Source organism: Urocitellus parryii, chromosome 15 (assembly GCF_045843805.1).
Source record: "Urocitellus parryii isolate mUroPar1 chromosome 15, mUroPar1.hap1, whole genome shotgun sequence".
NCBI lineage: Eukaryota > Metazoa > Chordata > Mammalia > Rodentia > Sciuridae > Urocitellus > Urocitellus parryii.
In genome coordinates, this window is record NC_135545.1 from 55,193,021 (window position 1) to 55,220,334 (window position 27,314).

Consider the following 27,314-nt stretch of genomic DNA (forward strand, 5'->3'; position numbering starts at 1 on the left):
CGGCAGTCAGTGGCGGTCAGTCGGCTGCTGCAGTCCCCAAGGGATCTGGGGTCCCGAGCACTCGCGGGGCGGGGCCAGGGATGCCGAGCGCCGCCCCGTGCGCATCCCCGCCCAGGGGCGGGCCCTCACCTGGGCGGGCAGGTAGGTAGCTACCTGGTAACCTGGACTGGCCCGGGAGGCTCGGGCGCGCACAGCCGGCGGCGGCTTCGCTGGGGCCCGGAGACGCAGGCAGGGGCGGCCGCCGGCCCGACGCGAGGCCGTCGGGGACTCCTCCCGCTCACCATGGCCGAGAGACGCTTCAAGTTCCTGCAGAAACTCGCCTTCTTGGGCCAGGGCCACCAGTACCAGGCGCTGGAGAGGGACGAGGTGGAAACCCTGGTGAGTCTGGGCGACCCGGTGCGGGACGTGCGTCCCGACCCCGCACCCGCCCCGGTCCCCCTGCGCGCTGCGCCCCGGGCTCTGCGCTCCTGGGCGGCTTCCTCCCGGGCTCTAGAGAGAAGCTGTCCCAGCAACAGCACCGCGCGGGCCACCTGCCGCGACAGCCCATTTTGCGGATGAGAAATGGCCGAGAGCCAGGGACCCAGCAAGGAACCTAAGCCAGGTTTCTGTGATTTCAGAGAATTCACTTCTCCCTCCGCAGACCCAGTCTGCTGGTGGGTTGTAAAAAGGCTACAGGAACCGGAGGGCAGGGGGATTAGAGGAATCTTTAAAAGGGGAAAAAAAAAAAAGCCCAACTGTTGAGCAATAGTAGTAAAAATTAAAGTGACCTCCCGGCTTCTCTTCCTATATCGTGAATGTGCTTTTAAAACTGTGTGCGTGGACTCTGAGCCTCCAGGGGCCCCTCAGATAAACAAACCAGCAGGGTCCTAGGCCCCAGAGCTTCTCAGGGGGCCAACTGGCCCAGCTGACAAAGAAAGCCCTTCCTGCCACCGAACTCCGAGAGGCCGGGGTCCACCCCTTCCCTTCGCCAGCAGAGCACCTTACAAGATCCAAGGGCTGAGTTTAACTGGCCAAGCAACACTGAAGCTTCTGGAAGTCCCTACCTGAGCTTGCTCAGGAAAAGACCCTGCAGTGGCCTTCTCACTAGTGAAGAGAACCCTCAAGGTTAAATTTAATTTTTAATAGAAAAAAATCTGCTGAAAAATATTTGCGACATTTAAATTTTTTTCTCCCAAAGAATGCCAATAGTCAATACATTTGGGTTGCATGATCCTTAAATATGTGTTCATTTACAAAGAGTAGGTGGTAAATCAGTGTTGCCAAGAGAGACCTGGTGTTAGGGTAGTAAGGACTGCAGACGGCGGGACCCAGTCATGAGGTGCGTGGGCATTGATAGGAACTGGTGTTGTGGCAGTTTGCCAAAATCATTTCCCAACCACAACATTCTGTGGAAGGAGTTTGAAGTCATTTGCCAACACGGGTTGCCTTTTTTACTTTTCCTAATTTTTTTTCCCCGTCTTTTGATTTTAGCATCTGGCTGGGTATTTTGCAAGAACTCCTGATATTAGCTGGCTGTGATCAGGTTGTATAGGATATCCAGGAATTCAGGTACAGGGACAGTGTAACCCACATGGAGATGCTGGGTTGATCTCTCTGCCAGGTGGACTTCATTCCTCCAAAGCTTTCCAGAAGGGCCCCCCAAGGTCGGACAGGCCTCCCACCCAGCTGTGGACCCAGGTTCAGCAGCATCCCGAAGGACCCAGAGAGCCTTGGTTCAGGGGATAATTCACAGTGTGGAGTCTCAGGGAGGCTTGGGAGGCACAAGGCCAGCTGAGGGACAGGTGTGCTGTCTCCAAAGGTGCTCAGCTCATGTGAACACAGGAAACCCCAATAAAGGGGAATGGGGAGGGCGATGAGGGAGGGAGCTGGGAGGCACTGTCTTGCCAGGTCACGGCTGCTCCTTAGCTCCCATACTTGTGCCCTCTGAACTCTCTTTCTCAAGAAAGTTTGGAAAAGAAGTGTTGTTTTGCAAGGTGATCCCAGTCACTGTGACTCTATGAGCACCTAGCACACCACATCCTGGATGCCTCCGAGCTGCCCCTACACCTCCCAGCACTTGGCTCAGCTGGAACAGGAGCTACCCCCGAGCACTAGCTGGGGCTCCTCGAGGGCCGCTGCCTGCAGGTGACGTTTATTGCAGTGTGTGTGGACACCGAGGCTCACAGGTGGGCCAGTTTTCATTCCCACTAAGTCTTGGCCAGTCTTGCCAGGCTCTGGGCTGCAGGTGTGCACAGAACAAAGTCCACTGGGGAGGCCAACCGTCTGCAGAGAAACCAAGAGCTGTTTAATTTCCGACCTGGTGGTCTTGGCTGCAAGGAGAATTTAGCAGCAGAGAGACTGGACAGGGGACAGGTGGCCAAGACAGGGAAGGTCCCAAGACAGAGGCATCGGAGGCCGAATTTCAGCACCGTCCTCCTGACTCCAGAGACGGCTGCCCTGGCTACATTCAGGGAAATGAGAAGGAAGGTGTTTAAGAGACTCCTTGATTCTGTGAATGGAAAAAGCTTCTCTTTGCTGACCTGACGTTAAGGGAAGGAGAACGTTGGACCAGAAATTCCTGCTTCCGGGATGACACACGGTGCCAACTCTGGGGAAGCAGTTTCTCCCTCGGGGCTCCCGTCTCTTCCCCGAGGCAGGCTTGGCTGGTGCCTGTGCTGCCCTCCGGGCTGCTGAGCCCATTCATCCTCCTGGGCACTCCACAGCAGGCCTGAGTTCCAGCAGATGGACACCTGCCATGGCACCTGCTCATCCCACCCAGATTCCCAGAACTTGCCCAGGGATGGGTGCTGAGCAAGATGCACATACTCCCTGCCCTCAGGGCATCATCCAGTGGGCAGGGTGGGCGCCGAGCCACAGGTTACAGTTGACCACAGTGACAGGTACCTAGGAGCTGTCAAGGAGAAGTGATGTTTAGGATGAGTAGAAGTGGCACGGCAGGTGGTGGAGAGTTGGAGGGAGACCCAGCTGCACACGTGGCCCCCAGATCCGTGCTAGGAAGAATCTGGGCTTCATCCATAAAGTGTCAGGACCTCAAAGGGCTTTAAGTCAGGATGCGGCACTTGTCATTCAGAGACGTGCCATTCATTAGGACATTAGGAGCATGTTACAGAGCAGTCACAGGCAGAGCTGCGTTTTACGAGATCACACCCGCCGCAGGGAGACAGAGTACGGGGTGGAGTTCTGGGGGCTGCACACACATCCTTAGCCTGGCCTGGTCCACACTCAGCAGGAATCATTTGTGATTCTCAAACTTGTGGACATCTTAAGGAAATGGCCTACAGGCCCCAGCATTGTCTTAGATGCATTGAAGTGTGGCTTTAATAAAAATAGGCAAAAACCTGCAATAAAAATAGCTACGTGCTTTTAACTCAGCTATAAAATAAAACCAAGTTTATAATAAAATTATAAACTACAAACATAACAACCTTATTTAAGGGGACTGGGGATCTACTAAAATTCCATCGGTGATGTTGATGTTAGGTGGCTGGCTTAGTTATGTAGTGCTGGATACCAGGTTATCCACCATGTTGCAACCTGTGTTCTCTCTTGGGAACCGTGGGCTCCGTCTGGATGCCGCCTGGCAAAAGTGCCTGGCCCTGGGGTCTCACTGGCTAGGGCCATAGTCTCTCCTGAAGGCCACTTCCAAGCTCACCCCGTGGCCACGGGCAGGCCTGTTCCCCCCGACATGGCTGCCTGTGACACGGCAGGTGGAATCTTCAAGAGGCCGAGAGAGCATCCGTGGAGAGACGGGCACACGGCACTTTGTAACTCGGGGAGGGAATGAGGTCTCCTGACTTCTGCCGTCCTCTGCTCATTGGAGCTAGTCCAGGCCCTGTCCACCCTCAACTGGAGGGTTCCCCGCTGTGCATGCATGCGGGGGTGGTCAGGGACAGGTTTAGGGCTGTCTCAGAGGCAGCCCTCCACAATGTGGAAAGAAGTATTTTTTGGATGATTTAGATAAAAGAGCCAAGCACGCCCGACCTGGAGTCTGCCCAAGCTCTCTGCTGTTGCTGGTGTTTCTGTCGAGCTCTGCTCTTCATTTGGACTCCTGAATCTTGACTTTGATAACCCTCCTGCCAAGATCATCTGTTTCCATGTTTAGGCACAAAATCACACTTCAATAGGCCAGGAATTCCTTTGCTAGTTGGGAAGATCACCCTAAGTCTTGAACCCGCTGCCTGTCAGCAGGCAGCCTGCTCTGAAAGGCCACTTGGTCACTGCAGAACCGGCGGGTCACCAGCAGGTGAGGAGAGCACTGGGCGCCCGGAGAGTGCTTCTTCTCTTGTGCTTGGCTGTGCTTTACTCCTGGCGCTCACCGCAGGGCAGGGTTCTGTGTGAGGCCTGGGCCTGAGCAGGCCCCTGCTGGGACTCCGCCCTCGCATTCAGGTAATTCACACTTGACTCACCAGTTCCACAACTGAGCTGTGGTGACCTGATCCTTCTGCTAGCAGCCTGTGTGGTTGTCACGGGTGCGAGTGTGTGCACTGTGTCGCATCACGGTTCTGAGTTACCAGCTGTGCAGCCGGGAGCTTCCGTCAGTGGGGTCTCGGGGAGCTCGAGGGAGGCTCTGACCGGTGTCTGAAGGCCTCGGAATCTGCACTCTCTTCCACTGAGGGTCAGCCAGAGAGAGTCAGCGGAACGCGCACTCAGGGGCCTCCCAATCCCAGAGCATTTGCAGGGTGTCTTGAGGGCTAATGTGACTGGTGGCCTTGGCAGGGGCTGTAAGTGGCATCGCCAGGCCTGGACGCAGCTGCCCAGCTGGGAGGCAGGAACACGTTCCCAGCCACTGCCTGGGGCACATGGAGAGGAGAGAAAGGGATGGCCAGGCCTCTCTCCTGCTGTTCTCCCCGGGTCTGGGGCCTGATCTCGGTTCCTATAAGGACTCCAGCATGATTGGATGGGACTCCACTGTAATGACCCCGGTCAGGCCCTGTCTGCAGTCCAGGCATGTCCTGGGGTCCTGGGGTTAGGCTCCTGCACAGGAATGGGTGGGCAGAATGACAGCCCAGGACAGTTCCTGGGAGGAAATTTGTGGAGGGGTGTTTTTCCTGGGGGGCTGCGGCCACAGTGGGGGAATGGGTGGTCTTCCCTGGTGGCTGCGGAGCCTCCTGAGGTCATGCTTATGAAGTCCCTGATGTGCCCCAGGTGCTTGGTGGGGACAGCACTGGCGGAACAGCATTGCTGTGGGTTTCTGTGGGGCTTTGCTGACCGGCTGCGGGAGGAGGGCCCAGCAGAACACACGTGGTTTGGCCCAAGGTGGACCCAAGTACAGACAGGGACAAAGTGTGAGATTCCTGAATCTGGAGGGAAAGAGACGTGGACATGGTCACGTGCTCTGGTCCAACCCCGGTACCACCTCCCTACTGGACAGTTCTGATTGTTCCACGTGTTGTCCCGGGACAGCCCGTGTGCTTCCTGGGAGCTCCCCGTCTTTGGCTCCAGCCAGACTGATTTGGGGCTCCATAAATGCAGGTTCCACCTGAATCTGGGAGAGGACCTGCCGAGGGCACAGTGCAAGTCCTCGAACCCCTTGGCCTGGATCTCCCTGGTGCTGTACCACCCACCCTTGCTGCCCGCGTCCGCACACAGACTACAGTCAGGGGCTCCACTGCCCTGGGATTTCTCCCCGAGGGCGCCTCTGTGTCCACAGTGGAGCCTGAACATGCGCCACTGTCACCATCCCGTCTGCAGACTCCACCCACGTGCTGCTCGATGACAGCACAAGGACCATCCAGGGTGCATTGCCTGTGCCGTCCATCTCCCACCCTCCCCTGGGGCGCAGTAGTCCCATGGTCTTCCTTGTCTTTCATGTCCTTGACATTCTTGAAGGTCACAGTTTTGCAGATTGTCCTTGTGGTAGGACTCGGGCTATGCAATTATGGTCGTAAGGCGGTGCCATGTCCTGCTCCTGCCTCTCAGGAGGTTGGGACGCTGTTGTCCCCAGCCCTTGGCTGAGGTGGTGTCTGCCTGGTCCTCCTCCCCAAAGCTAGTGTGTCCCCTTTGCACAGTAACATCTCAAGGGGAGACGCTGAGAGTGTGCGGGTGTCCTGGCCTAGTCCCTTCTACCGCTGTCCCCGCGTGCATGGAGGGCGCTTGCCTGACACCATTGCTGTCAAGTGTTGCCGAGTGGTTTCCAAATTCCACGTCCCTCTGTTTGCTCTCGTTCTGCTCTAAGAAACAGCCCCGCAACAACGGCCATTCAATCGTCACATGGCTGTGAGCCCACACCCTCTTTGATTAAACAAGGTCTGCCGCTGTCCGTGTGTATTCAGTGCGCTCACAGTGTCCCTGTTTGGCCGGCAGAGCCCCCTCCTGGCCCTCTCAACTCTCCTGAGCACTCTTTGCACATACCATCTCATCCTTTTTGAGATACGGGGAAATTTCAGGTTTCCTCGGTCCCTTCGCTGCCCCAGCGGGGAAGTCGGCCTCTGCTCCGGGGTGCTGGAGGGAGCGTGTGCAGAAATCCAGAGCGGTTGCACGAGTCTCAGCTGCTGATGCCTCCGGGGGCTGCCTTGGCCTCCGGGCCCTCTCAGGGGTGTGAACCCCGTCAGGTCTGTTTAGTTTTGTATCTTGCTTCACTTTGGACCTCGACCATCGATTCCAATCCAGTAACTGAGTCCACTTAGGCTTCTGGTAACTCCCTCCGCTGGATCCCAGCTGCCACGGGGCTCTTCCTGTGTGCACAGCCTCTGTGTGTAACCGGTCTCCTCATCCTGCCGACTACTCATCCATCCCCAGGGACACTGGCCACCACAGCTCAGCCTCCTCGGGTCCCTCCTCTTGTCCTCTCCGAGCAAGACACACACTATGGACTCCCTCCGCCCCGTGGGGCACTCCTGCCCCATTTGCTGCATTTTGGATCTTGTTCCCCTAAAGACCCCTGGGCAGCCACCCTGAGTTCCTTGAGGTGCTCTTCTCCCTGCCTGCACCCAGGGCCGCAGCTCAGCAGGGGAGGATCCCTACTGGGTGCTGCTGTCTGCCCAGCGTGCCCTCTGCCCTCCGGTCATGGCCCTTACACACTGTCCCTCCCGGAGCCCTTTCCTGCTCTGCCCCTCTCCCAGCAGCTCAGCCTCTCCTGCATGGGGGGGCCTCTGCCTCTCCTCCCTTGGTGCTGCCCCAGGCGGCACAGAGCTGGTTTCCCCCTTGGAATCGCAGTTCACACTTGTGGCTTAGGTTCAAGAAGGCACGAAACACGGGGTTGGGGCTGGGGCTGGGGCTCAGTGGTGGAGCAAATGCCCAGCATGTGGGGGGCCCTGGGTTTGCTTCTCAGCACCACAAAGAGATAACTGAATGAAGTAAAATTACATCTGAAAATACATAAGAAAAAAGAAGAAGAAGAAGAGGGCACCAGAACAGTGTCCTCCAGTCTCTGCCCCGAGCCCAGAGACCGCCCAAGTCGCAGCGTCCTGTGGATTCCGCCCAAGGTCGGCCTGCTAGGCCTTGGCCTGCTGCTCTGCATAGGCCAGTGTACTCGCGGTGTCCTGGGGCTGCTTCTCCCCCTCCCCCTCCGGTCATGGTTCCACACTCGGGAAACGGGCCTGGCAGTATCCACTGAAACTGGACCCTGCCTGCCCTGTGGCCCAGTAGCGCCGAGCCGGGAATGTCCCAGGGGTCGCATCCACCAGAACGTTCTCCTGGGACTGGTCATGGCTGTGTGGGCTGTCACAGCCCAAGCTGGACGCAGCCTATGTGCCAACCACACACAATCCACTTGGTAAACTGCGGTGTCCCCGTGCAGCCGAAGGCGTGGGACCCTGGTGGAGCAGAGAAGGAGTGAGCCTTTAATGGCTACACCCGGTGGGTCTCGCCAGGACAATGTTCAGCAAGAGAAGCCAGTTCAAGAGCACGAGTCTGACGCTTGCATGGACTTCCAAGGCAGCCGAGCAGACCCTGTTGACAGAAGTCCCAGTGTCGGCCACCTCTGAGGACAGCAGGCAGGAGGGCAGCGTGTTGGGCGGGGGAGGCACGGAGTCGGGGGCTCAGAGAGCCGGTTCCTGCCGGGGCAGACAGGGTGGTTTTCCGTGGCTGCTGTAGCAGCGCTACAGCTTTGGTGGCTTAAAACAGGACCCAAGTGCCGTTCTGGAGGAGGAGGTCCGGCGTGGGTCCCTAGGGCTAACATGGAGGTGTGGGTGGGGCGGGTCCTCCTGGAGCACCCGGGGGGCCTGGCTCCTGCCTTCTGCAGCTTCTCCCCGACCCTCCTCTCCCAAGGACCTCGTGGTGACACAGCCCCGAGCCAGGACCTTCCCACGGTCCTCGATTTCATCAGGAGTCCTTTTCTCACGCCAGGCGGCACGTTCCCAGGGTCCGGGTTGCTGTGCCTGGGCATTGGGGTGGGAGGGGCTCGGGGTCCAGCTCAGCGTGTCTGTCTCCCTGCCTGTCTCCTGTCTCCCCCCTTTGGCTCCTGGTGGAAGACCCAGGAGGGCCTTTCCCCTCCACTTCTCCCATTTCCACACACCCCACCCACCGAGAGGCTCCTCCTGTTTCCTAGAGCAGTGGCGGAGCCCCTGAGGCGCCCACTTCACATTTCCTCATCTGCGAGGTGGGCAGAGACCGCACCTGCCTCGAGGGAGGGGGAAACAGGTGCTCAAGGGTGTCTGGCACCCGATGTCACCTCTTAGTGTCAGCAGGCCTGGGTGGGGTGGCGTTTTATGGCCACGACCTTCAGTTGGCTGCTGTTCTGCCCCAGGCCTTCTCCTTCCTTATCTAGAAGGACTGTGGGCACCAGCTGCCTGGAGACGTCACCCACCCATGGCCTCTAGGAAGCAGAGGGGCCCCGCCCTTCTTGGTCCCCAAGGTGTTCCTGGGGCCGCGGGCCCTTCTCTCTGTCCTTGGCCAGCTACCCAGCCCTTTCTCCTCTCCAAGACGGAGGCCCTCAAGGGACCCAGTGGGTGGTCTGAGTGTGACTTCAGCCCAGGCGTCCTGCACTCAGGACACACGGAGGGCCCTGGGGGATTTTCCACACCCTGTGGCCGCTGCCCGCTCCTCGGTGGGCCTGGCGTGGGCCATGGCAGGTGCACCTTCACAAGAGACGTGCGGCAACTGTGGGATGCTCTGAGTGCCCAGAGGACCCGCTGAAACGCAGGCTGCCGACCCAACCTGCAGCCCCTGGAGGATGGGTCCAGGACAGGGCCCAGAAAGCTGCATTTCTGAAAGGTTCTAGGTGACGCTGGCCTAGGCCCACACCATAAGGACCACCAGAGTGACGCAAAGCTAGGCAGTTGGCAATGTGTGCAGTTGGCACGTGTGTGCAGTTCGCAGGTGTGTGCAGTTGGCACGTGTGTGCCTGGAGGAAGGCAGGTGTGTACCTCGTGGGTGCGCTTGTCCTGAGGTCTGTGGTATCCCGCTCAGCGAAACCTCCGGTTGCTCCTGGTCATCATGACCCTGCGCTGCCCCCTTCCCGTTCATGGACCTAACAGCTGACCATTGAGCAGTTCTTGAAGGGCCAGGCCGTGTGGCTCCCAGGCACCGGGCTGCTCTCTGCCCCACGGCTCCTTCCAGAACCCGGGCCGAGCACTCTGGCCAGCCAGAGGCCCTGAGTCTCCCAGGCCTTGACTGCTTCTCGGCACCTCCCCACCTTTCCTCCTGGGACAGAAGGTCCCTCTTCACTCCTCCCGAGCTTTCCCTGGCCCCCTTCCACCTCCCAGGTCCCTGGATTCTGTGACCACGGTCGTGAGCATCTCTCAGCTTGCTCACACCTGTGTGGCCCGATGAACACAGGACACACTGTCACATCTGAGTTTCAGATAAATGACAACTAGCTTTTGAGTGTACACATGTCCTGTGTGGTATTTGGTGCACCTTATGCCAAAGAGTCAGAAAACACTATCTGTCCCCAGGGCCTGCTGGGCTCTTGTGTGCTGAGCCTGCCACCCTGTTCAGCACCCCAGTGAGCTCTGGCCCTGGGTTCTGGAAGGAGCGGTGAAGCAGAGAGAAGCCCGGGCGCCTGGGAGCCACACAGTCCTGGCCCTTCAAGCACCTCTGGCACCTAGGTGCCCTGCACTGGGCTCAGGTGTCCTGTTTACGGCCTCTGTGCCGTGGTGACCCCTCTGTGTAGAGGAGGAAGCAGGTGGCGTGAGGATTTGGAAATGCATCCCTGCAGCAGCGGCCACCCCAGCTCCCTGGGGTGTAAGTCAGCATCCAGGGGCATGCAGTCACTGAGCAGTGGGAGGGCAGCGGGCCGGGCAGGGGAGGCCACTTGCTGGGGGGCCCCCCCGCACAGCTCAGGCTCCTGTCAGCCAGCCTGTCGCAGGGCTGCCTTTGCCCTCTGTGGTTCCCTCGGAGCCCTGAGCTGTGCACGCTGGTGAAGCTGCTCTGAGGAGTCCCCATGTCCTAGATTGTCCCTGTGGGACCTAGGAAGGCCCTGCTCTGCTCTACCAGCCCCAGCTGCCCACGGAGTCTGTTTGCTGCAAACAAATAATACCTCAGGGTCATAAAGGGAACCCAGAGACCAGAAGGTCACGTAGGGCAGGGCTCCATTTATATGAGAGGTGCAGACAGTTAAATCCTCACAGTCAGAAAACAGACCCGCGGTTGCCAGGAGCTGAGGGAGGGGCCGATGGGGGAGAAGACTGCGTGATGGGTACGAGGTGGCAGGGCGAGGTGGCGGGGCGAGGTGGCGTCTGTGTCAGCGTGTCGAAGAGGGTGTTTTATCCTGAGAGCGACTGGAGTCTGTCCCGTGTTTCCAACTGTGAGGGGGTGCACTCGGGAGGTTGTGCACTGCGGGGGGTGTGTGCACATGCACACCTGTGACATTCAGTGTCACTCTGGATACTGCATGAAAAGTGAACGGGGTAGAGTTATGGCCAGAAAGAACTGGAAAGACCAAGAACAGGTGGGGCTGGGCCCAGGACCCCCCAGGGTGGTGGGGGCAAGAACCAAGCACTGCGGTTGGTCCAGCAGAACCGGGTCTTGAGAGCTGGGGAGCCTGGCTCAGTGTGCGACCCTCATCTTCCCTTAATGTGCAGGGAGCACATGCTGCTGATGTGAGAAGTAGCCCCAGGAGACAGGAGCCTGTTGAATAAGCCCGGTGCTCACTGCTGCGCTTCCTGGTTTGGGGTTGGGGAGGAGATGATTGGCAAGGAGGAAAGAGGTGCTTGCAAGTTCTATTCCCGCTACAGGAAGAAATTGGTCAATACCCCCCACCCCCGCCTTCCTCCTTCCCAGTTTGCAACAGCCTGCTGGAAGAGGAAGAGATGGCTATCGTGTCCTGGATGGCCAAACACCGGGAAGTGTGGCAGAACCACCTACCTGTCCCGATTCTGAGGTCCCTCTGTGCCACCCAAGCCTCCGGGTGTTCCCTGTGGTCTCTTCCCAGGCCTTTGGCACCCCACAGAGAATACGCAGACTCCCAGAGCCTGGCTGTGAACCCCGACTCTTCTCTTGGGTTGTTTTTAGTGTCTCATGGAACCAGGCTGTGATACCACCTGTAGTCAGCAGGAGGCACTCTCTACAACACGGTGTCTATGTGACTGAGATTCCCATTGGCTCCAGGTCCCAGTTCTAAATATGAAAACTCACACCCTGCTCTGCGGCCTGGCGAGTTCTCTTCTGTTCAATAAGTTTGCTAAACACAGATGCCCCAGTAACAGCCCGTGACTGGAGCAGCACCACCGTCCATCCACAGGGGAACGGTAGAGACGTGGTGATCTGCTCGCCAGGTTCAGCACTGAGCGCCCTTGGAAACGGGCAAGCCGAGGCTCTCTGCAACATCAGGCAGCACCCCCAGTAATGACCCTGAGCAAGAGGCCAGGCGTGGAAGAGGATGTCTGTCACATGTCGCCCTTCCTGTAGGGTCCACACCCCAGCCAAACCCTCCTGTGGTGATGCACAGTGTGAGGGCGGTCTCCCCTCAGGTGGGCGGCTTCACGAAGCTGCTTCCGGGCGGCCACTGTCCGTCTCTGTAGGAGGCTGGTCACGGGCCACCTGTGTGTGAGATTCAGGCTGTTCAAGGACAGGCACTTCCCACGGGCATGCTGTGCCACGGGCCCCTTGGCTAACAGTGACCTGCTCTTCCACAGATCGACGGGCCACGTGAGCCGAAAGCCTCCGAAAAAGAGAGGTCGGTCCCAGCTCTGCCACCCAAGGAAGCCTGCAAGTGCCACAAGGAGGACCTGGCCAGAGCGTTCCACGTAAGAATCGACCCCCCTGACGCTGGTCGTGACTGAGGGCAGCACACAGCCCCCCCCCAGGGCTCCGAATTTCTTTCTTGCCATTCATCTTCGTGACAGTGTTGGGAAGCCTCTGGGTGGAGTCTCATCAGTGCTACGGCCACTCGGTGACCCTCACTGAGGCCCAGTGTCCTTCCACACTCGAGGGTCTGGAGGCAGACGGTCAGGGCCACAGCGCAGCGCAGGGGGGCCCAGGGGTGGGGTCTCGGCGCCAGCTCTCCACCTCTGGAGTCCCCCCTCTGTCGTTATGACCCCTGGAATCGCCAGACACTCAGACCCAACCTCACGGGAGTCTCAGGGGCATGGGAGCCCGCAGGACAGCGCGGCCCCCGGGGAGATCCCCTTGGGGGCTGTGAGCTGGGCTGGCTTCTCTTCTCCCATTTTCTCAGAAAACTGAACAAAAGCCGGGCAGGGTGGGCACACCCGTCATCCCAGCAGCTTGGGAGGCTGAGGCAGGAGGATCCCAAGTCCAAAGCCAGTCTGGGCCAGTGAGTGAGACCCGGTCTCAAAATAAAAATGAAAAGGGATGAGGGTGGAGCTCCGTGGCGGAGCACCCCAGGCTCAGTTTTAAAGGGCACGTGTCACCATTTCAAGGAAGCTGAAAGTCCCTGTTTCGGGCCAGTCTGTTCCCGGGAATACAGAAGTCTGTCCCCAGTCCTGCAGGCGGTATTCAGAGGAGAGGAACTGTTTTCTTCCTCTCCTGTATTTTCCCACCTGGAAAGCCCGATGGCTTTTCTTTCCCTCTTCAGAAGAACCAAGAAGTCAGCCCAGTTCCCCTGTTGCCACCACGTACAGCTTCCTTGTTGACCTTTTAAAACGAGGAAACTGCCACCGGCAGCCCATCACCACTGCCCCACGTTATCAGTGACTCTTAATTAGCTCTGTTAGTTTAAGGGACGAGCTCTCAGGAGCATCTGGCACCGTGAATGCACAAGGCGATCCTTTCGGCAAGTACTGCTGCCCGGGGCAGCCTCCACGGTCTGTTCTCATGACTCCGGCGGCCGTGGGACCCGTGGCGTGACGCTCTCTATTGCGCCACCTGCAAGCCCACGTTTTAGTGTTGGGATCCCTCACCGCTGTGTGCAGGGTCAGTGTTCTCCACCTTGGAACCGGTTTCATCTTGCCAGGTGGAAACTGTCCCCGTCAAGTGCCACCCCACCCCCAGCAGCCACCACCCTCTTCTGCCTCTGAATCTGACATGGCGGAGTCCTACCGTGTCCTCCTAGCCCTGGTGTCTTTAGTTACCTGACCCCTTCGAGGTCCATCCTTGTAGCACAAGTCAGAATCTTTAAAGCCAGTGACACTCACTGCGTGTGCACCCCAAGACCCCTCTTCCAGCCACCCGCCCGTGGGCAGGGGGTCGCTTACGTCTCTGTGTGAAGTGCCGTGTGCAGACCTCCCGGAGACCCACGTCCAGTTTTCTTGGTGTTTGGACCTGGCAGTAGGATTGCTGGGCCTGAGCTAATGCTATGCTTAATTTTTGGAGGAAATGTCAGGTTGCATTCCCAAGGCTCATGTTTAAACTCAGAAAAGCCCTGCTTCTGCGCTCCCCCATGCACACACTTCTGCAGTCCCGTTGGCTGACGCTGGGGCCCAGTGCCACCTCCCAGCGGTCATCGTAGAAGGAACCCTATGGTCTTTCTGAAAAAGTCTGTGCCTGTCCCTGCCCACTCTGCCCCATCTGCTGGGGTCTCTGATTAAGTCCCCTCTCTTCTGGGGATGACCCCACCCTCCTCGTCCACTGCGGAAGTGGCCGGCTTTCCCGTGGGGTCTGCAGCTGGGGCTCCCCGGTCCTGGCGGGACCCTCCGTGAGCTGGTGCTGGGCCGGCCCCTTCCAGGTGGACTTGGACAACGGACTGTCGGAGTTTGCGGTGACGCAGCGCAGGATGGTCCACGGCTGGAACGAGTTTGTGGCTGACAACGCGGAGCCCGCGTGGAAAAAGTACCTGGACCAGGTAGGCCCACAGGTGCCCGGGCCAGGCAGGTGGGGCCTCCGGGCACTCTGTAAATATTGACCGAGGGTGTCTTGGACAGGCCCTGCCTGGGGCTGGGGTGGGTGCTCTACAAGATAAGCAGTCTCCCGCCCCCCTCCAGGCCGCTGAGCTGGCAGGAGGCACCCACCCTGAGTGGTGACCAGAGGCCCAGCGCTGTGATCGGGAAGGATATTGAAGACACTCGGGGCTCCTGCTGTGGCCGGGCCCACTGGGTCCCCCTCCTCCTCGTTTTGCAGAGGGGAGAGTGGAGGACAGAGGCGCTGACCTATTTCCCGGGTGTGTGGGGATGTCAGAATTGGGGAATAAGATCTCAGGGAGCCCTGCTCAGGCTGAATCTCATGGAGATAGACGAGAGGCAGTTTGGAGGTGTGTCCGTCTGTCCCACTGGACCTAACTACACTTCTTGACTGGCCCTTGTTCATCTGAGATTCACGTTTAAGGGGGTGTCCCATATTTTACCTGGCAAACCGACCCTAAAGTCACACAGAGAAGAAGGGGTGACGCTGACCACACAGCCAGGCTCTGGCTCCAGCACCTGGGTCTCAGCTGTCACCTGGTGCTGACGAGGCCAGCAGGAAGCGGGACCAGGGGACAGAGCCCGCCCTGGCTCCAGGAGGTCAGGCGGCCCGTCGACAGGCAGCTTCCCAGAGGCCTCGGGGACGGGGTGGCCTGGCTGGCCCCTCCCCACTCCCTGGTCCTGGGCCCTGGGCTCAGCTGCCGTCCCACTGGTCCCGTGTCGGAGGGGCCAGTCGCTGTCCTCCCGGCATTCTCCATCTCCTGTCCGTGTGGCCCCTGCTGCTCACTGGGTCACTCTTGGGCCCTGAGGGTGAGCTCCATGGACGCACTCTGGCACCAAACGGGTTCCCAGCCGGGCGGGTGACGGCGGCCCTCCAGCCTCCCAGGACCCCAGTGTTGGGAAGAGGAGGGGGTCCTCTTTCCCTCCCACCAGGGGCTGGCCGCCGTGGGCCTTCCAGGGCCACATGTCAGACTCCTGACGGCGAGGACCTGCTGGTCCTCACACCCCGGGGGCTCAGGCTGGCCTCTGTGGCGCCTGCAGGGACACGGGGCTGAGTGTGGCTGGGCTCCCGGGGTCCTGGACTCCATTCTGTCTGTCTGTCCAGCTCCTGCTGTGCGCCAGGGGTCCGCCTCTGGTGACAGGGACTCTCTACCTCCTGAGGCAGCCTTCTGCCTTCTCACGGGTCACCACTGGGAACTGGGCCCTTATGGACCCAAGACGTAGGGCCCCGGGGTGGGGAGATTGGAGGGGGACGGCCGGGGCTGGCCGTGTAGCTCAGTGGAGGGGCGCTTGCCCGCCTGTTCCGTTTCTAGCACCCCAAAACAAAATAAAACAAAATAATCATGGATCAGAGTCGGATGGCCCGGGTCAAGTCCCGTCTTTGGGCGTGTTACTCAATCCCTCTCCCGTGGACTAAGCTTTTCCTGGTGAGAAAATGAGAACAATAAATGCCAACATCGTGCCGTTGACCAGGAAGCAGGCTGGCCCCGTGGTGCGCGCTGGAGCTCAGCCCAGCCTCCTGCCCTCCGCACGGTGGCCCCCTCCCTGGCCGGGCACAGCCGTTTGGCTGGAATCAGGCTGTTCTCCGAGACCTGGGTCCCGGCCACTCAGTTCCCTTGATGCCTCGGTTGCTGAATTCCAGGCAGGGATCCTCGAGGCACCTCGTCCCGAGCCGTCTCCCCGCCTGGAACACGGCGCTCCGTGGCGGTTTGCTAGAGTTGGGGTCCGACAGAGCCGACCCGCTGCCCTTGGGTGAGGCCCTTGGAGTGAGCCAGTGGTCGGTCTGCACACGGAGGTCGTCCCCTTGTGACGAAGGCTGAAGTTCTGTCCCCTGAGGTCTGTCTTGGACCCGGAGGTGCAGGTCTCGGGGTTTTGTGGGAAGTTCTGCCGCTGTCCTGGCTGCCGACGGCACTTCCTGTGGTCAGCGGTGGGTGTGGGTCCACGGGCCCTGGCGGCGAGGTGTGTGGTTCTCTGAAGGTGTGAAGCCCTGGGAAGGAGGATGGGGCAAACTTCCCCTTGGATCAAGGCCCTGATCTGGGCCACTCTCTGGACTCAGGTGGCCACTGTCCTGTACTCAGTCAGTGGTGACCTTTCCTAGTCAGTCTGGCTCTCCTGGCGGTCGCCATTTATAGATACCTACTAGGTGCTGGCCAGTGGGCAGGCCACGTACCCTCATGGCCACATACGTCACCAGCCAAGAGCGGGCTGAGGCCTGGCGCAGTCGGGGGCTGCGGGAGGTTCTGGGCGGGTCACGGTAGAGGCTCTCAAATTCCTGAGACCAGGCCCAGCATGCCACAGGTTCAGACCAGTTCTGGGTCCTGAGAGGACGAGGGACCTCAGGACAGATGTGGTCCGAGTCCTGGGGAAACGGCTTGTAGCAGTCAGTGGAGGCGATGGGTCGGATCATAGGAGAGAGCAGCTGAGAAAGGGAGATGTCTCTGTGCTGCTCCTTCTTAAGGAGTCATGACAGTTGGGGTGGCCAGCTCAGGGCTGCCGGCACACGACCCCCAAAGAGCTCCGTCCCTCGTGCAGGGGAGAAGCACAGGGGGACCCTGGGGGTGAGGGTGGGCTTGGAGCCCTTCACACACCCCTCTGGCACAAAGCTGAAGCACTTCTTCTCTTGAGCAGCAGGAGTGACACATTTGATCCCATTTCCCTTTGTGCCTTGGCTGTTGGGAAGCCCCGAGTCCAAAACGTAGCCCAGCTTTAACCCACTGTGACCTGCCCTGACACTGGAACTCTCCTCTGTCCTGACCTCTGCCTTGCTCTTCCCGTCCTGTGCTTCCTGTCTCTCCTCTGTAACGTGAGCCTCCGTCGAGTGTCTGTAAGGTGAAGGGGCAGATACGGAATCAGTACGTGAGCGTGCTTGGGGGACCTTAAGGGGACACCATGGCAGCCCACAGAGGCAGCTTCAGGAGCAGACTGGTGTCCAGGCTCAGGTGCTTGTGATGTCCAGGCCTGGGGGTCTGTGTGGCCGTGGTGGGCCAGGCTTGCACCCTGCCCGGGGTCCCGACCTGGCCACGTGGAGAGGTGGAAGGTGAGACGGAGGCTCAAAGGTGGGGCCAGGGTCTGGCTGGGGACTGACCTCAGTGGTGGACTTTCAGGCCGGGAGAACCTGGGCTTGGGTGGCCCCTCCTCCAGCTCTCGGTCAGCGTCAGGGAGGCCCGGCCTTGCCTTGAGCCCGAGTGGCCTGCTGTCCCCAGGTGAGAGGCCCAGGTGGCCTCTGACGCCAAGAGCCTGCCTGTCCCTCTCGTGTCTTGCAGTTTAAGAACCCCCTGATCCTGCTGCTGCTGGGATCCGCCCTGGTGAGCGTCCTCACCAAAGAGTACGAGGACGCGGTCAGCATCGCCATGGTGAGTGTGCGGCGTCCGGCTCCCGACCGGGGCTGCCCAGGGCGGCCCGTCTCCGCTCCCAGGGGGAAAGAGCTGGCTGTGAGCCAGAAACACAAGTGGACAGAAAGAAAGCCAGTCCACGCCTGCCGTCCCGGTACCGAGGCGCAAGCTGGCCGGTCCTCCTGGGCGGACACCAGGTGGCTAGGAGGAGGGGCGGTGGACGCTTTCCCCTGCCCCTGGGGTGGGAGGGCTGATGGCCAGCTGCGCGGGTCCACCCCACCAGGCGTGGCTGCCCCAGGCCCACCACCCTGAGATCACCCCCTTTAAAAAGTAAGGTGCGCCTCGTAAAAGCTTTTATTCAGGTGAGAGTCACGCAAACCCTGGGTCAATTTAAAGTGACCGATTCAGAGGATCATAGTCCACTCACTTCATGGTCCAGCTGTCGCCTCTGTCGAATTCCAAAGCTCTTTCCTGAACCCCAGAGGAGACCCGTCCCTATCAGCAGTCCCTTCCCTCTGCCGTCCCCCCAGCCTGGTGACCTGCAGCCTGCCTGGTCCTGGGGTCTGCCCGGTCCTAGGGACGGAGCCACGGTGTGAGAGCCGCTGCTGGCCGCCCTGGGTGGCTGGCACCCACTTTCTGTCTGTGCAAGTTGTTCTTTTAAAGTCAAAGGCAGCCCAGCTTCTGTGTAGGGGGCTGCGGTTCGACCCTCATCTGCAGGCGTGGGACCCGTCTTCCACGTGTCATGGAGAGCAAAAATGGCAGTTTACAAAAGAAGATGCCGTGTCACACCATGTCATGTTGTGTCTATGCAAAAAAATCGAGACGGGGACCCTGATATGGGTCCCCCAGGAAGTGGGATCTAGTGGGATTTTTCTGATCTGGGTGCAGGGTGGGAGGGGACCTGGTCTGTTTCCTGAATTTCCACACAGTGAGCTTAATTCAGGAGAGGAAGTATGTCTGGAAGGCCCCGCCTCCAGGCCTCCCCAGCCTCCCCAGCCTCCCCGGCCTCCCAGCCTCCCCGGCCTCGCTCATGCCTGTCTCCTCCCCCAGGCTGTGCTCATCGTGGTCACTGTGGCCTTCATCCAGGTGGGTATTTCCAGTCCCTGGCGGGGTGACCTGGGCAGGGGGTGCTTGTGGAGCGCCCTCCTTTGAGCAGCGTGTCCCATGTGATTCCTGCAGGAGTATAGGTCGGAGAAGTCTCTGGAGGAACTCACCAAGCTGGTTCCCCCAGAATGTAACTGGTAAGTCTGGGCTTCCCTGGACCCTCGGGCTCATCCCAGGAGCCCGGGGGGGGCGGGCAGGCTGGCAAGCTCGGCAGGTGCTCGGCAGAAGTTGTATTCTTGTGCTGTCCATCCGTCCATCGGGAGAACCATATCCCACCAGGAGTTATGAGACCTGGTCTCCGACTCGACCGCTGGTGGCTGTGTGGCCTCAGGCATGTTGATCAACCTCTCTGGGCCTCAGCTCCGTCATCGGTGTATAAATCGGGGTTCTCAGCCTGGGGGCTACAGGGCAGGAGTGGCTTTGGGTAGACCCGGGAAGCAGTGGACCATAGTCCACTCACTGCATTATGCAACTGTCACCTCAGGGGACAGGGAGGGAGGGCCGCTGGGTTCTCAAAGGGAGACTCTGAGGAGGTTTGGACCCAGGGCTGGGTCCTCCTGGCCCGCAGGTCAGCCGCTGGCCTGGTGGCCCGGGAGTGTGAGCACGGGGCATTGGCTCAGCAGCCCCCCGAGCCTCTTGCCTGCCTGGACGCTCCCAGCTGGACAGTGCTGTCCTGCTGCGCTGACCAACGATGTCAGAGGAGAAGACTGTCCTTCCTGGGCTCAGTGCTGTAGAAGCTTCCAGAAAGGTCCTAGACCTCACGGCCCAGCATCCCCGCAGCATGTGCCTGCCGAGGACCAGATGCGCTGGGTGACGCAGGAACGGGGTCTTGGTTCCACCTCACTGTAGTTCCGTAAGCACTGGGCGCCTCGGCCAGCGCCGGCCAGGAACGGCCACCAGGGCCCTTCCTCTGTGCACTGAAAGGAAGCTCGCGGGCGAGGAGCGGGCAGTGGCCTCTGCTGAGCTGGACTCCTGGTTACCTCCTTGTAAAAAGCAGAGCTTCCGCGGAGGGCCAGGTCTCTCCCTCACCCCTGCTGAGGTGGCCCGCGGTGCAGGCGGAGCGCCATCCTGGAGTCCACCCAGACCGGGCGCGGACCTAGAGGACCCAGACTGTGGCACCTCCCTGTGGGCTGGGGGGCAGACCTGGGGAAGAGCCTGGGGCGTGAGTTGAAGCCCGGGCAGCAGGCTGGTCACTCTCGTGGGGGACAGCCATCTCGGGACCAGCACTCCAGGGAGTGTGAGCGGAGACACAGGCAGAGGAGGACAGGAGGAGGACAGCGCCGGGCACGCGGGAGGAGAGCCAGCCCGAAGCGCTGCCGGGGACAGTGCCGGCCATGGGCCCCCTCGTCAGACCAGCCGGGCAGTCGCACGCGCAGACGTGCCAGGGCCGCGTGCGCAAAGGGGACGTGGGTGGTTCGTGTGGTCTGATGACCCGAGCTGAGGGTCCAAGCCCCAGGCTGGGCCTGCAGGGGAGCCGTCACATCACTGCTGTCCCCAGAAGCCACTGCTAAGGAATCTCGCGCAGCGCAGCAGGGACGGGCCACCGGGGGAGCGCGAAGAGCACTGAAGAGGTGGCAGAGCCCCGGGCAGAGGGGCACGGCCAGGCAGGCCCTTCCAGTGTCGCCTCTGACCCGTGCCGTCACCCCATGTTTATTGAGCACCTGCTGTGTGCCTGGGAGACTGCACTGAGGTGACACCGAGGCCGGAGTGGGACGGCCCCGCCTCGGGGAGCTCAGGAGGGACGCTGGACGTGGGTTCCCCGAGGAGGAAGGGGAAGCTCTCCATAGCTGTCACCAGCTGCCCGGCCCTGACGTTTGTGGAGGAGCTGACATTTAGCTGGGGCCCGAGCCAGAGGAACCAGCCACGGGGGAATGGCAGGGTCAACAGGCGGGCCCTCCAGAGGCGCTCTTGGCGACGAGGAACAGGAAATTCATTGGTTCAGATCACAAGAAAGTTGAACTGTCTCATAGCAAGGGATCTAAGGCCGGGACAGTGCAGTGAGTTAGTTCATCTGGCACCAAGGGCCTGGTCTCTTCACCCCTTTGCTCTGCCATCTTTAGCTCATTAGCTGTGTTCTCTGCAGGGCCCCCTCATGGTCCCAACAAGGCTGCCACAGCTCCAGGCTTCATAGCCAAACATGCCAAGGTCCCACAGGAGAGGCTGTGTGTGTGTGTGTGTGTGTGTGTGTGTGTGTGTGTGCGCGCGCGCGCGCGTACACAGAGTGAGGAAAGCCTTGTCATCAGCCCCAGGGGCCAGGGTTGCGTAAGTGTCCATGTCTAACCCTGTTACAGGCGGGAGATGGGACCACCTGCTGACCTCAGCCAGGGAGGACCTGCTCCTGATGGCTGTGGGAGAAGGGTGGATCCTGAATAAGGTCCAATTCTGTACACAAGGAGGAACGTCCACCCTTCATTCAAAGCCTTCCAAGCCCTTGAGACTAGAAGGTGCTGGGTGTGTTCAGGATGGGATGGGACCAGGAGCAGGAGTGGCAGGTGGTGGCTGCGGAGGAACTCAGCAGGACTTGGGGTCTGATTCCCAGGTCCTGGGAGAGGCTTGGAGTCTGGAGCGGGAGGGAGCAGCGACCGGCCTCCTGCCTGGCTGCCAGGTGTCGGGGGACCCCAGGGGGGCAGAGGGAGGCAGGAGGCCAGGGGACTGCTGGGCCGAGTGGGTGGGACTCCAGGGGAGCCAGCAGTGCACAGGTAACCGTGACCCAGGGCAGGTGGCCGTGACCCAGGGCAGGTGACCGTGACCTAGGGCAGGTGGCCGTGACCCAGGGCAGGTGGCTGTGCCCTGGGAAGGCGGCCCTGGGTGTTGGGGCACCTAGGTGCCCTCCAGCTCTGCCCAGCCTGTCCCCCGGCCTCTGAGCTGGGCTCTGCCCCCGAGGGGCATCTCCTCTAAGCGCAGGAGGTGGCCTCATTAGGAGGCCTGACAGGGGCCACCCCGCCCTGCGGAAGCTTCCGGGGAGCCGGCAGCCTGGCCCTGCTCGCAGGCAGAGTGCGGGGCAGAGCCTCGCTGCTCAGAGGAGGCCCAGGGTCCTCAAGGCTCTTGGTGTCCCCGAGTTTGAAGCCTCACAAGGCCCTGAAGCCGCGAGGGCTTGCCCGCGTCCCTGCCCTTGCTGCGTCCGTCCGGGGTGTCACAGCCAGTGTCCCCACGCGGCCGTCTCTCCCGCCCCGCAGTGTCCGCGACGGGAAGCTCCAGCACCTGCTCGCCCGAGAACTGGTTCCCGGGGACGTCGTGTCCCTCGCCGTCGGAGACCGGATCCCCGCGGACATCCGCCTCACCGAGGTGAGCTCGGGGACTGCGGGGGACACCCTGCCCACCTTGCACCCACGCCTGCCCACATGCACACGCGCCCGCGAACACCAGTCGAGGCAGCCGACGGAGCGCTGCGCCCTGGGTCCCCGTTCACAGGTCGCCCGCGCCTCTTAGTGCAGTGCTCCTGTCACCAGGGCTGCCCCGGGCCCACGGCCAGCCGCGGTCTGAAAACCTGGGTCACCGTCCCACACTGCCTCAGAGCTGAATGGCAGCCACTCATTGTCCTCGTTCCACTCGCTGCTGGTCTCCACTGCTGGTCCCCACTGACGGTCCCCAATGCTGGTCACCTACTCGCCTAGTTTATGAGCTCGGCGTCCCCAGAGTTGGTGTGCTGGGGGTGGGGGGTGGACCGGCTTCTGTGTGGTTCGGTGCCACCTGAGGTCCAGACACCCACAGGGGGTTCGGAGCGTGTCCCCGTGGACGAGGACGAGGCTGGTGAGGGGCTCTCTAGCGGGAGCGACTGTGGGCGCTAAGCCGGGGGGGGGGGGGTGAGGGCGCCGTGGACCTTGGATCACGTGGGCTGGGCTGCCGGAACACAGAGGGGCACCTCCATGGGGCGGGGGCCAGTCTGCGACCCTGTGGGTCCCTGTCACAGCCTTGCAGGGCCGTGCGGGGCTCCCGGCGCTCAGGGGAAGTGACGTCTGGCCGTGCGCTGGATGGGGGTCTGTCCTGGGATCCCACCAAGAGCGAGCGAGCTCTCGGCCGTGGGGCAGGCGTGAGGGCAGGCGGCCTGCCCGGTGTGTCCACAGGCCACGTGGGGACCCTCGAGGGGCAGAGAGGGAGGAAGCCAGCACTAGTCCCCCTGCTAGACCCCAGGCAGGGCCGGCGTCTCCCTGTGGACAGACCCATAGCAGCTGCGCCCGGCGCCAGGTGGGCTCCCCCTCTGTCTCGTGCCCAGCGCTCGCCCTCAGCGTCTGCTGTGTGTCTGGGGCGTGTGGGAGAAACCACGGAGAAACCACCGTCACGTGGCCAAGCCCCGTCCACAGGTCCACTGGGAACCACTGCTCTGGGAGGCCTCGTACCACAGGGGCTCCTCCAGGCAGCCAATAAGGAGGACGCCTGACCACCTCAGGTGACACTGCAGGACAGGGAGAGGCCACGGATGGAGGCGGTTGGTGCCGTAGGCCTGAGCTTGAGCCTGGGTTTGAACCCTGCCTGTAATCCAAGCTGTGTGACCTTGAGAAAATCACTTAAGGTCTCTGTGCCTCCGTCTCCTCCTGTTAAAGAGGGCGATGCTGCCCGCAGGGTGGTTGTGGATGCACAGTGCCCAACATTCCCTGGCAAGCGCAGCCTCGGGTCCCAGGTCTCTGCAGTGGGTCTTTGAAAGGGCGTCTTGAGTTCAGCGGGCTCCCTCCTGCCCTGCTCGTGGGGAATCAAGGTGCCCCCTGTGTGTTGATGAGGCCATGCCGTCCATCCGTGCTACTCCGCTGGACAGTGGCGCTCTGTGCACCCCGGGGAGCGTTCTGCCAGCCCCAGGCTCCTGGTCCAGCTTTACTGGACACGCACCTCAGGCCCAGGCAGGTGCAGGAGGCACTAGGTTTACAAAGCTCTTAAAGTGACCCACGCCTCTCGCGCTGTCCACGGGGAGAGCAGGCGCCGTCTTCTCCTCCCTGGTCAGATGGGCGGCCTCATGGCTCAGCAGGAAGTGGGCCCTGCTCGCTGTCCCTGCCCTTCTGAAATGAAGACAGAACTGGCGGCGGGGGGACAGCGCTGCAGCCGCGCTCCGTGGAGGTGTCTGACGGTGGCAGGTGACCCGCCGGGGGGTACCTCGTTCTCCTTCCTGGGGCCGTGGGTGTGGCCCTGCCCTGTGGGTGCTCCTGCCGTAACCTAACGTCAGAGTGTCCCTGGAGGACCTCGCTCCCTGTGACCACAGCGAGCTCTCTGAGGCTGGGCCGCTCTCCAGAAAACAGGTCCACTTTGGCCCATGGTTCGGAGGTCAGGGTCAAGGGCTGCGTCTGGTGGTGGCCTTCCTGCTGGCAGAGTCCCCGAGCACCCGGGGCGTCAGATGGCACGAGGGGGGCGTGTGTGTCTCTTCTCGTGCTGACCCCGCCTAGTCCTGTCCCTCGGGCGGCCACTTCGGAACACAGGCGGATCAAGTCCCCACCCTCTTACTACCTCATGGTGGGGGTCAGAGTTCAGCCCTTGGGGACCCTGAAGCCGTATCCAAACCAGAGCACTGGGTCACGGTCACGGAGCAGGAGCGTAGGGACCCTCAGCTGCGGGTGGCGGTGGGGTCTGGGAGGAGGTCCAGGGGCTCTGGGAAGCTGTTCTGGAAGAACCAGTCCTCGGTGATCTCTAGTTACGGGGGCATTTCCAGTAGCTTTGAGGACGGCAGGAGGCAGGAAGCCGGGAGCCAGGGACCCTGGTCCGAAGCTCCTCTTGCTAGAGTCGATCCTTATTCCTGAGCTGCGGCCCTTTGCTGCTGGACGTCTGTTAAGGTGCTGGGTGCCACTGGACTCCTGATACCAACGGGCAGTGCCAGAGGGGAGCTCCAAGGGTCTCTCCTCGTCCCCTAGGTCACGGACCTCCTGGTGGACGAATCCAGCTTTACTGGGGAGGCCGAGCCCTGCAGCAAGACGGACACCCCCTTGGCAGGCGGGGAGGACCTGAGCTCGCTGACCAACATCGTCTTCATGGGCACCCTAGTGCAGTGTGGGAAGGGCCAGGTAAGCCCTGGGCTCCGGGGCCTCCCCGTGCCCAGCCTCGCTCCTCCCTTGACACCTCTCCCCCTCCCCCTCTCCTGGACACAGGGGGTCGTGATCGGAACAGGGGAAAAGTCTCAGTTCGGCGAAGTGTTTAGGATGATGCAGGCGGAAGAGGTAAGGGCGGGGCTCGGCCTGGGTTTGAAATTGCCCTGGGTGCAGACTGGCCCTGCCCAGCCTGGGGACGGACGGAGGCGGGCGCGGGTGAGCCAAGTTTTAGTTTGATTTTCATTTTAGAACATTGAATAGGGTGCTCACCACGATGTGACTTTCAGACGTCCACGGGCACCGACCTTGAGGGCAGAGGCCAGTGGATGGCCCTTGTGTGCTCTGTGTGGCTGTCACTCAGAGCAAGCTATAGGACAGCAAGGGCACGCTGTGGGGTCCCGTCTACTAAGCCCCTCGTCCTCTCCCCTTCAGACGCCTAAAACCCCTTTGCAGAAGAGCATGGACAAGCTGGGGAAGCAGCTGACGCTCTTCTCCTTCGGCATCATTGGTGAGTCAGGGGGTGCCCTGCTGGGCCCAGAGATGGGGAGCTGTCCTGGGGCAGGGCACCTGGTGTCCCTCGAGGATCTTGCTGCTCAGATGCATGAGGCTGGGGTTGGGGTAAGGGACGCTCCAACAGCAGCAGGAGGTTTTGCCTCAGAGCAGGCGGAGTGACTGACAGGCAGCCCACGCCGAGGCGGCCTCAGAGTCGGCGTTTGCCTCTGGCTCACTGCAGTCCAGGGCCCGTTCTGGTCCAGGGGCTTTCCTGGGTAGCTCCCCTCCAAGTGCTGCCCCGGCCCAGGCCCCTGCCGTATTGTTGCTCTGCCTCCCCCTTGGTCCTTGGAGGCTGCCCTTCCTCCCAGCCAGCAGGTGGGGAACCAGGAGCTGGGCTCCTGGGGACAGGCTTCAAGGCACCCACGGGGGGGGGGGGGGAGCCATGGCCTTTGCCCATTTCTCTTGGCCAGAACACAGTTAGGAGACCTGCCTAGCTGCAAAGGAGGCTGGGAAATGTAGTTCAGCCATGAAGCAGCCACAGATCTGTGCCTCGGAGCAGGCTGTGCCTGGGCCGGTGCTGCCCAGCCTTTGACAACACACCAAACAGCATCACCCTAAATGGAGGCCTTCAGCCCTGACATCCCACGGGGCTGCACTGGTCCCTTCACCTCCTTCTCGCTAAGGGGCTGGCCTTGAGTCAGTCCTCCATTCCCAGCCTTCAGGATTAGTGCCTGGCTGGCCCTCGATTCTCAGCCAGCAGACCTCTATTTGCTTGATAAGGGAGCAGGTGGGGGGGCAGGGGAAGTGCTGGCGAGTCTGGCCAAAACCCGAGCCAGAGAAAGTTCTTGGGAGAAGCAGCAGCCCCTCCCACCTGTGCCCCCTCCCACCTGCGCCCCCTCCCACCCGCAGCCCCCTCCCACCTGCGCCCCCTCCCACCCGCAGCCCCCTCCCACCTGCGCCCCCACCCACCCGCAGCCCCCTCCCACCTGCGCCCCCTCCCACCCGAAGCCCCCTCCCACCTGCGCCCCCTCCCACCCACAGCCCCTCCCACCCACAGGCTTTCTGTGTACCTGGCCGCCCAGGGCAGCACTTGGGGCTGCACACAGACCAGACATTTCTGGCAGAATGGAAGGCCCCAGGGGCCCTGGCTGCCCCCAGGCCTCTCTTGCATCCTAGAGCCGGGGTTGGAAGTCGGGGCTCCCAGGCCACCCTGGGTCTGCTGCCTGTTTCTGTATGTCCAGCGGCAGAGGACGTCTCTAAAGTCTCAAACAATCTTTTTAAACTCAGAAGAAGAGTTGTGTTTCACGGTGTGGAAGCCGTAGGAGATTCAAATGTCAGGTTTATGGGAGAGCTCTGCTGGGGCTGTCCCAGCTGCAGTGGCAGAGACGGACTGCATCAGAGACCAGGTGACAGGCAAAGCCCAGCCATTCCCCAGCTCCCCTTCCAAAAGCGTTTGGCCCCTGCCCCTGCCTACCAGGGTTTGCCAAGGGGATGAACCCCAACATCCCCCCTCAGGCACCCCAAGAACAAATACGCAGTCAATGCACTTCAAGGCAGGTTGTCGAAGTAGACTATGGACAGGCCTTTCCAAGAGACTAAGTATCTTTGGAAAATCAGCCCTCCAGCGTGAAGGCCTGGTGGGTGGCTGCCCTGCGTGACCCTTACTCCACGGTCAGCCGGAGCACAGCTCAGTGGGCACGTCCATGCCAGGGGCAGGCAGGGAAGCTGGAAAACACCCTCAGGGTGGGCATACTGCCAGCTCCCCTGGCATAAATACTCTGAGCTTGGCCACCTCCAAGCCACCAGCCTTGTCCCTGAACATGGATTTGGGGGAGATATTCCCAGTGGCTCTCGGGGGTCCCTGGGAGCAAGGCAAGCATCAGCGTCCTGGACCAGGGAGGGTGGTAACAGCCTGGTGCCTCTAGTGCCCTCCCCTCTGATCTGCTTCACCCCAGTGCGTTTGGGTTGCTGCTAAGATTTCGGTTGAGGACTGAGCTGCACAGCTCATGGCGGCTTGTGCCCCCACGGGGCGACCTCCCGGCATGACACGTCCTGGGCTCTAGTCACGGCGGACAAGAAGCCAGTGTTCTTTAGCAGGGCACCATCAATGCTACTCCTCCTCACTGCTCCTGCGGGGGATGGTGACAGGTGGCCACGGACAGGCCAGGGCTGTGCTGAGCACTTCTGCAGCACCAGGGAGCAAA

General features: G+C 61.1%; 1 protein-coding gene across 1 annotated transcript in view; it reads left to right on the forward strand.

Moving 5' to 3' along the window:
- Positions 1 to 282: 282 nt before the first annotated feature.
- Atp2c2 (ATPase secretory pathway Ca2+ transporting 2) overlaps positions 283 to 27,314 on the forward strand; it is a 45,601-nt gene continuing 18,569 nt past the window's right edge. Inside the window, exons 1-10 of the mRNA XM_026411395.2 lie at positions 283 to 378; positions 12,018 to 12,128; positions 14,006 to 14,122; positions 17,441 to 17,530; positions 18,560 to 18,595; positions 18,689 to 18,750; positions 21,790 to 21,898; positions 24,445 to 24,594; positions 24,679 to 24,747; positions 25,051 to 25,126. Of these exons, the coding sequence (XP_026267180.2) occupies positions 283 to 378; positions 12,018 to 12,128; positions 14,006 to 14,122; positions 17,441 to 17,530; positions 18,560 to 18,595; positions 18,689 to 18,750; positions 21,790 to 21,898; positions 24,445 to 24,594; positions 24,679 to 24,747; positions 25,051 to 25,126 (916 nt within the window). The remainder of the gene's footprint in view (positions 379 to 12,017; positions 12,129 to 14,005; positions 14,123 to 17,440; positions 17,531 to 18,559; positions 18,596 to 18,688; positions 18,751 to 21,789; positions 21,899 to 24,444; positions 24,595 to 24,678; positions 24,748 to 25,050; positions 25,127 to 27,314) is intronic.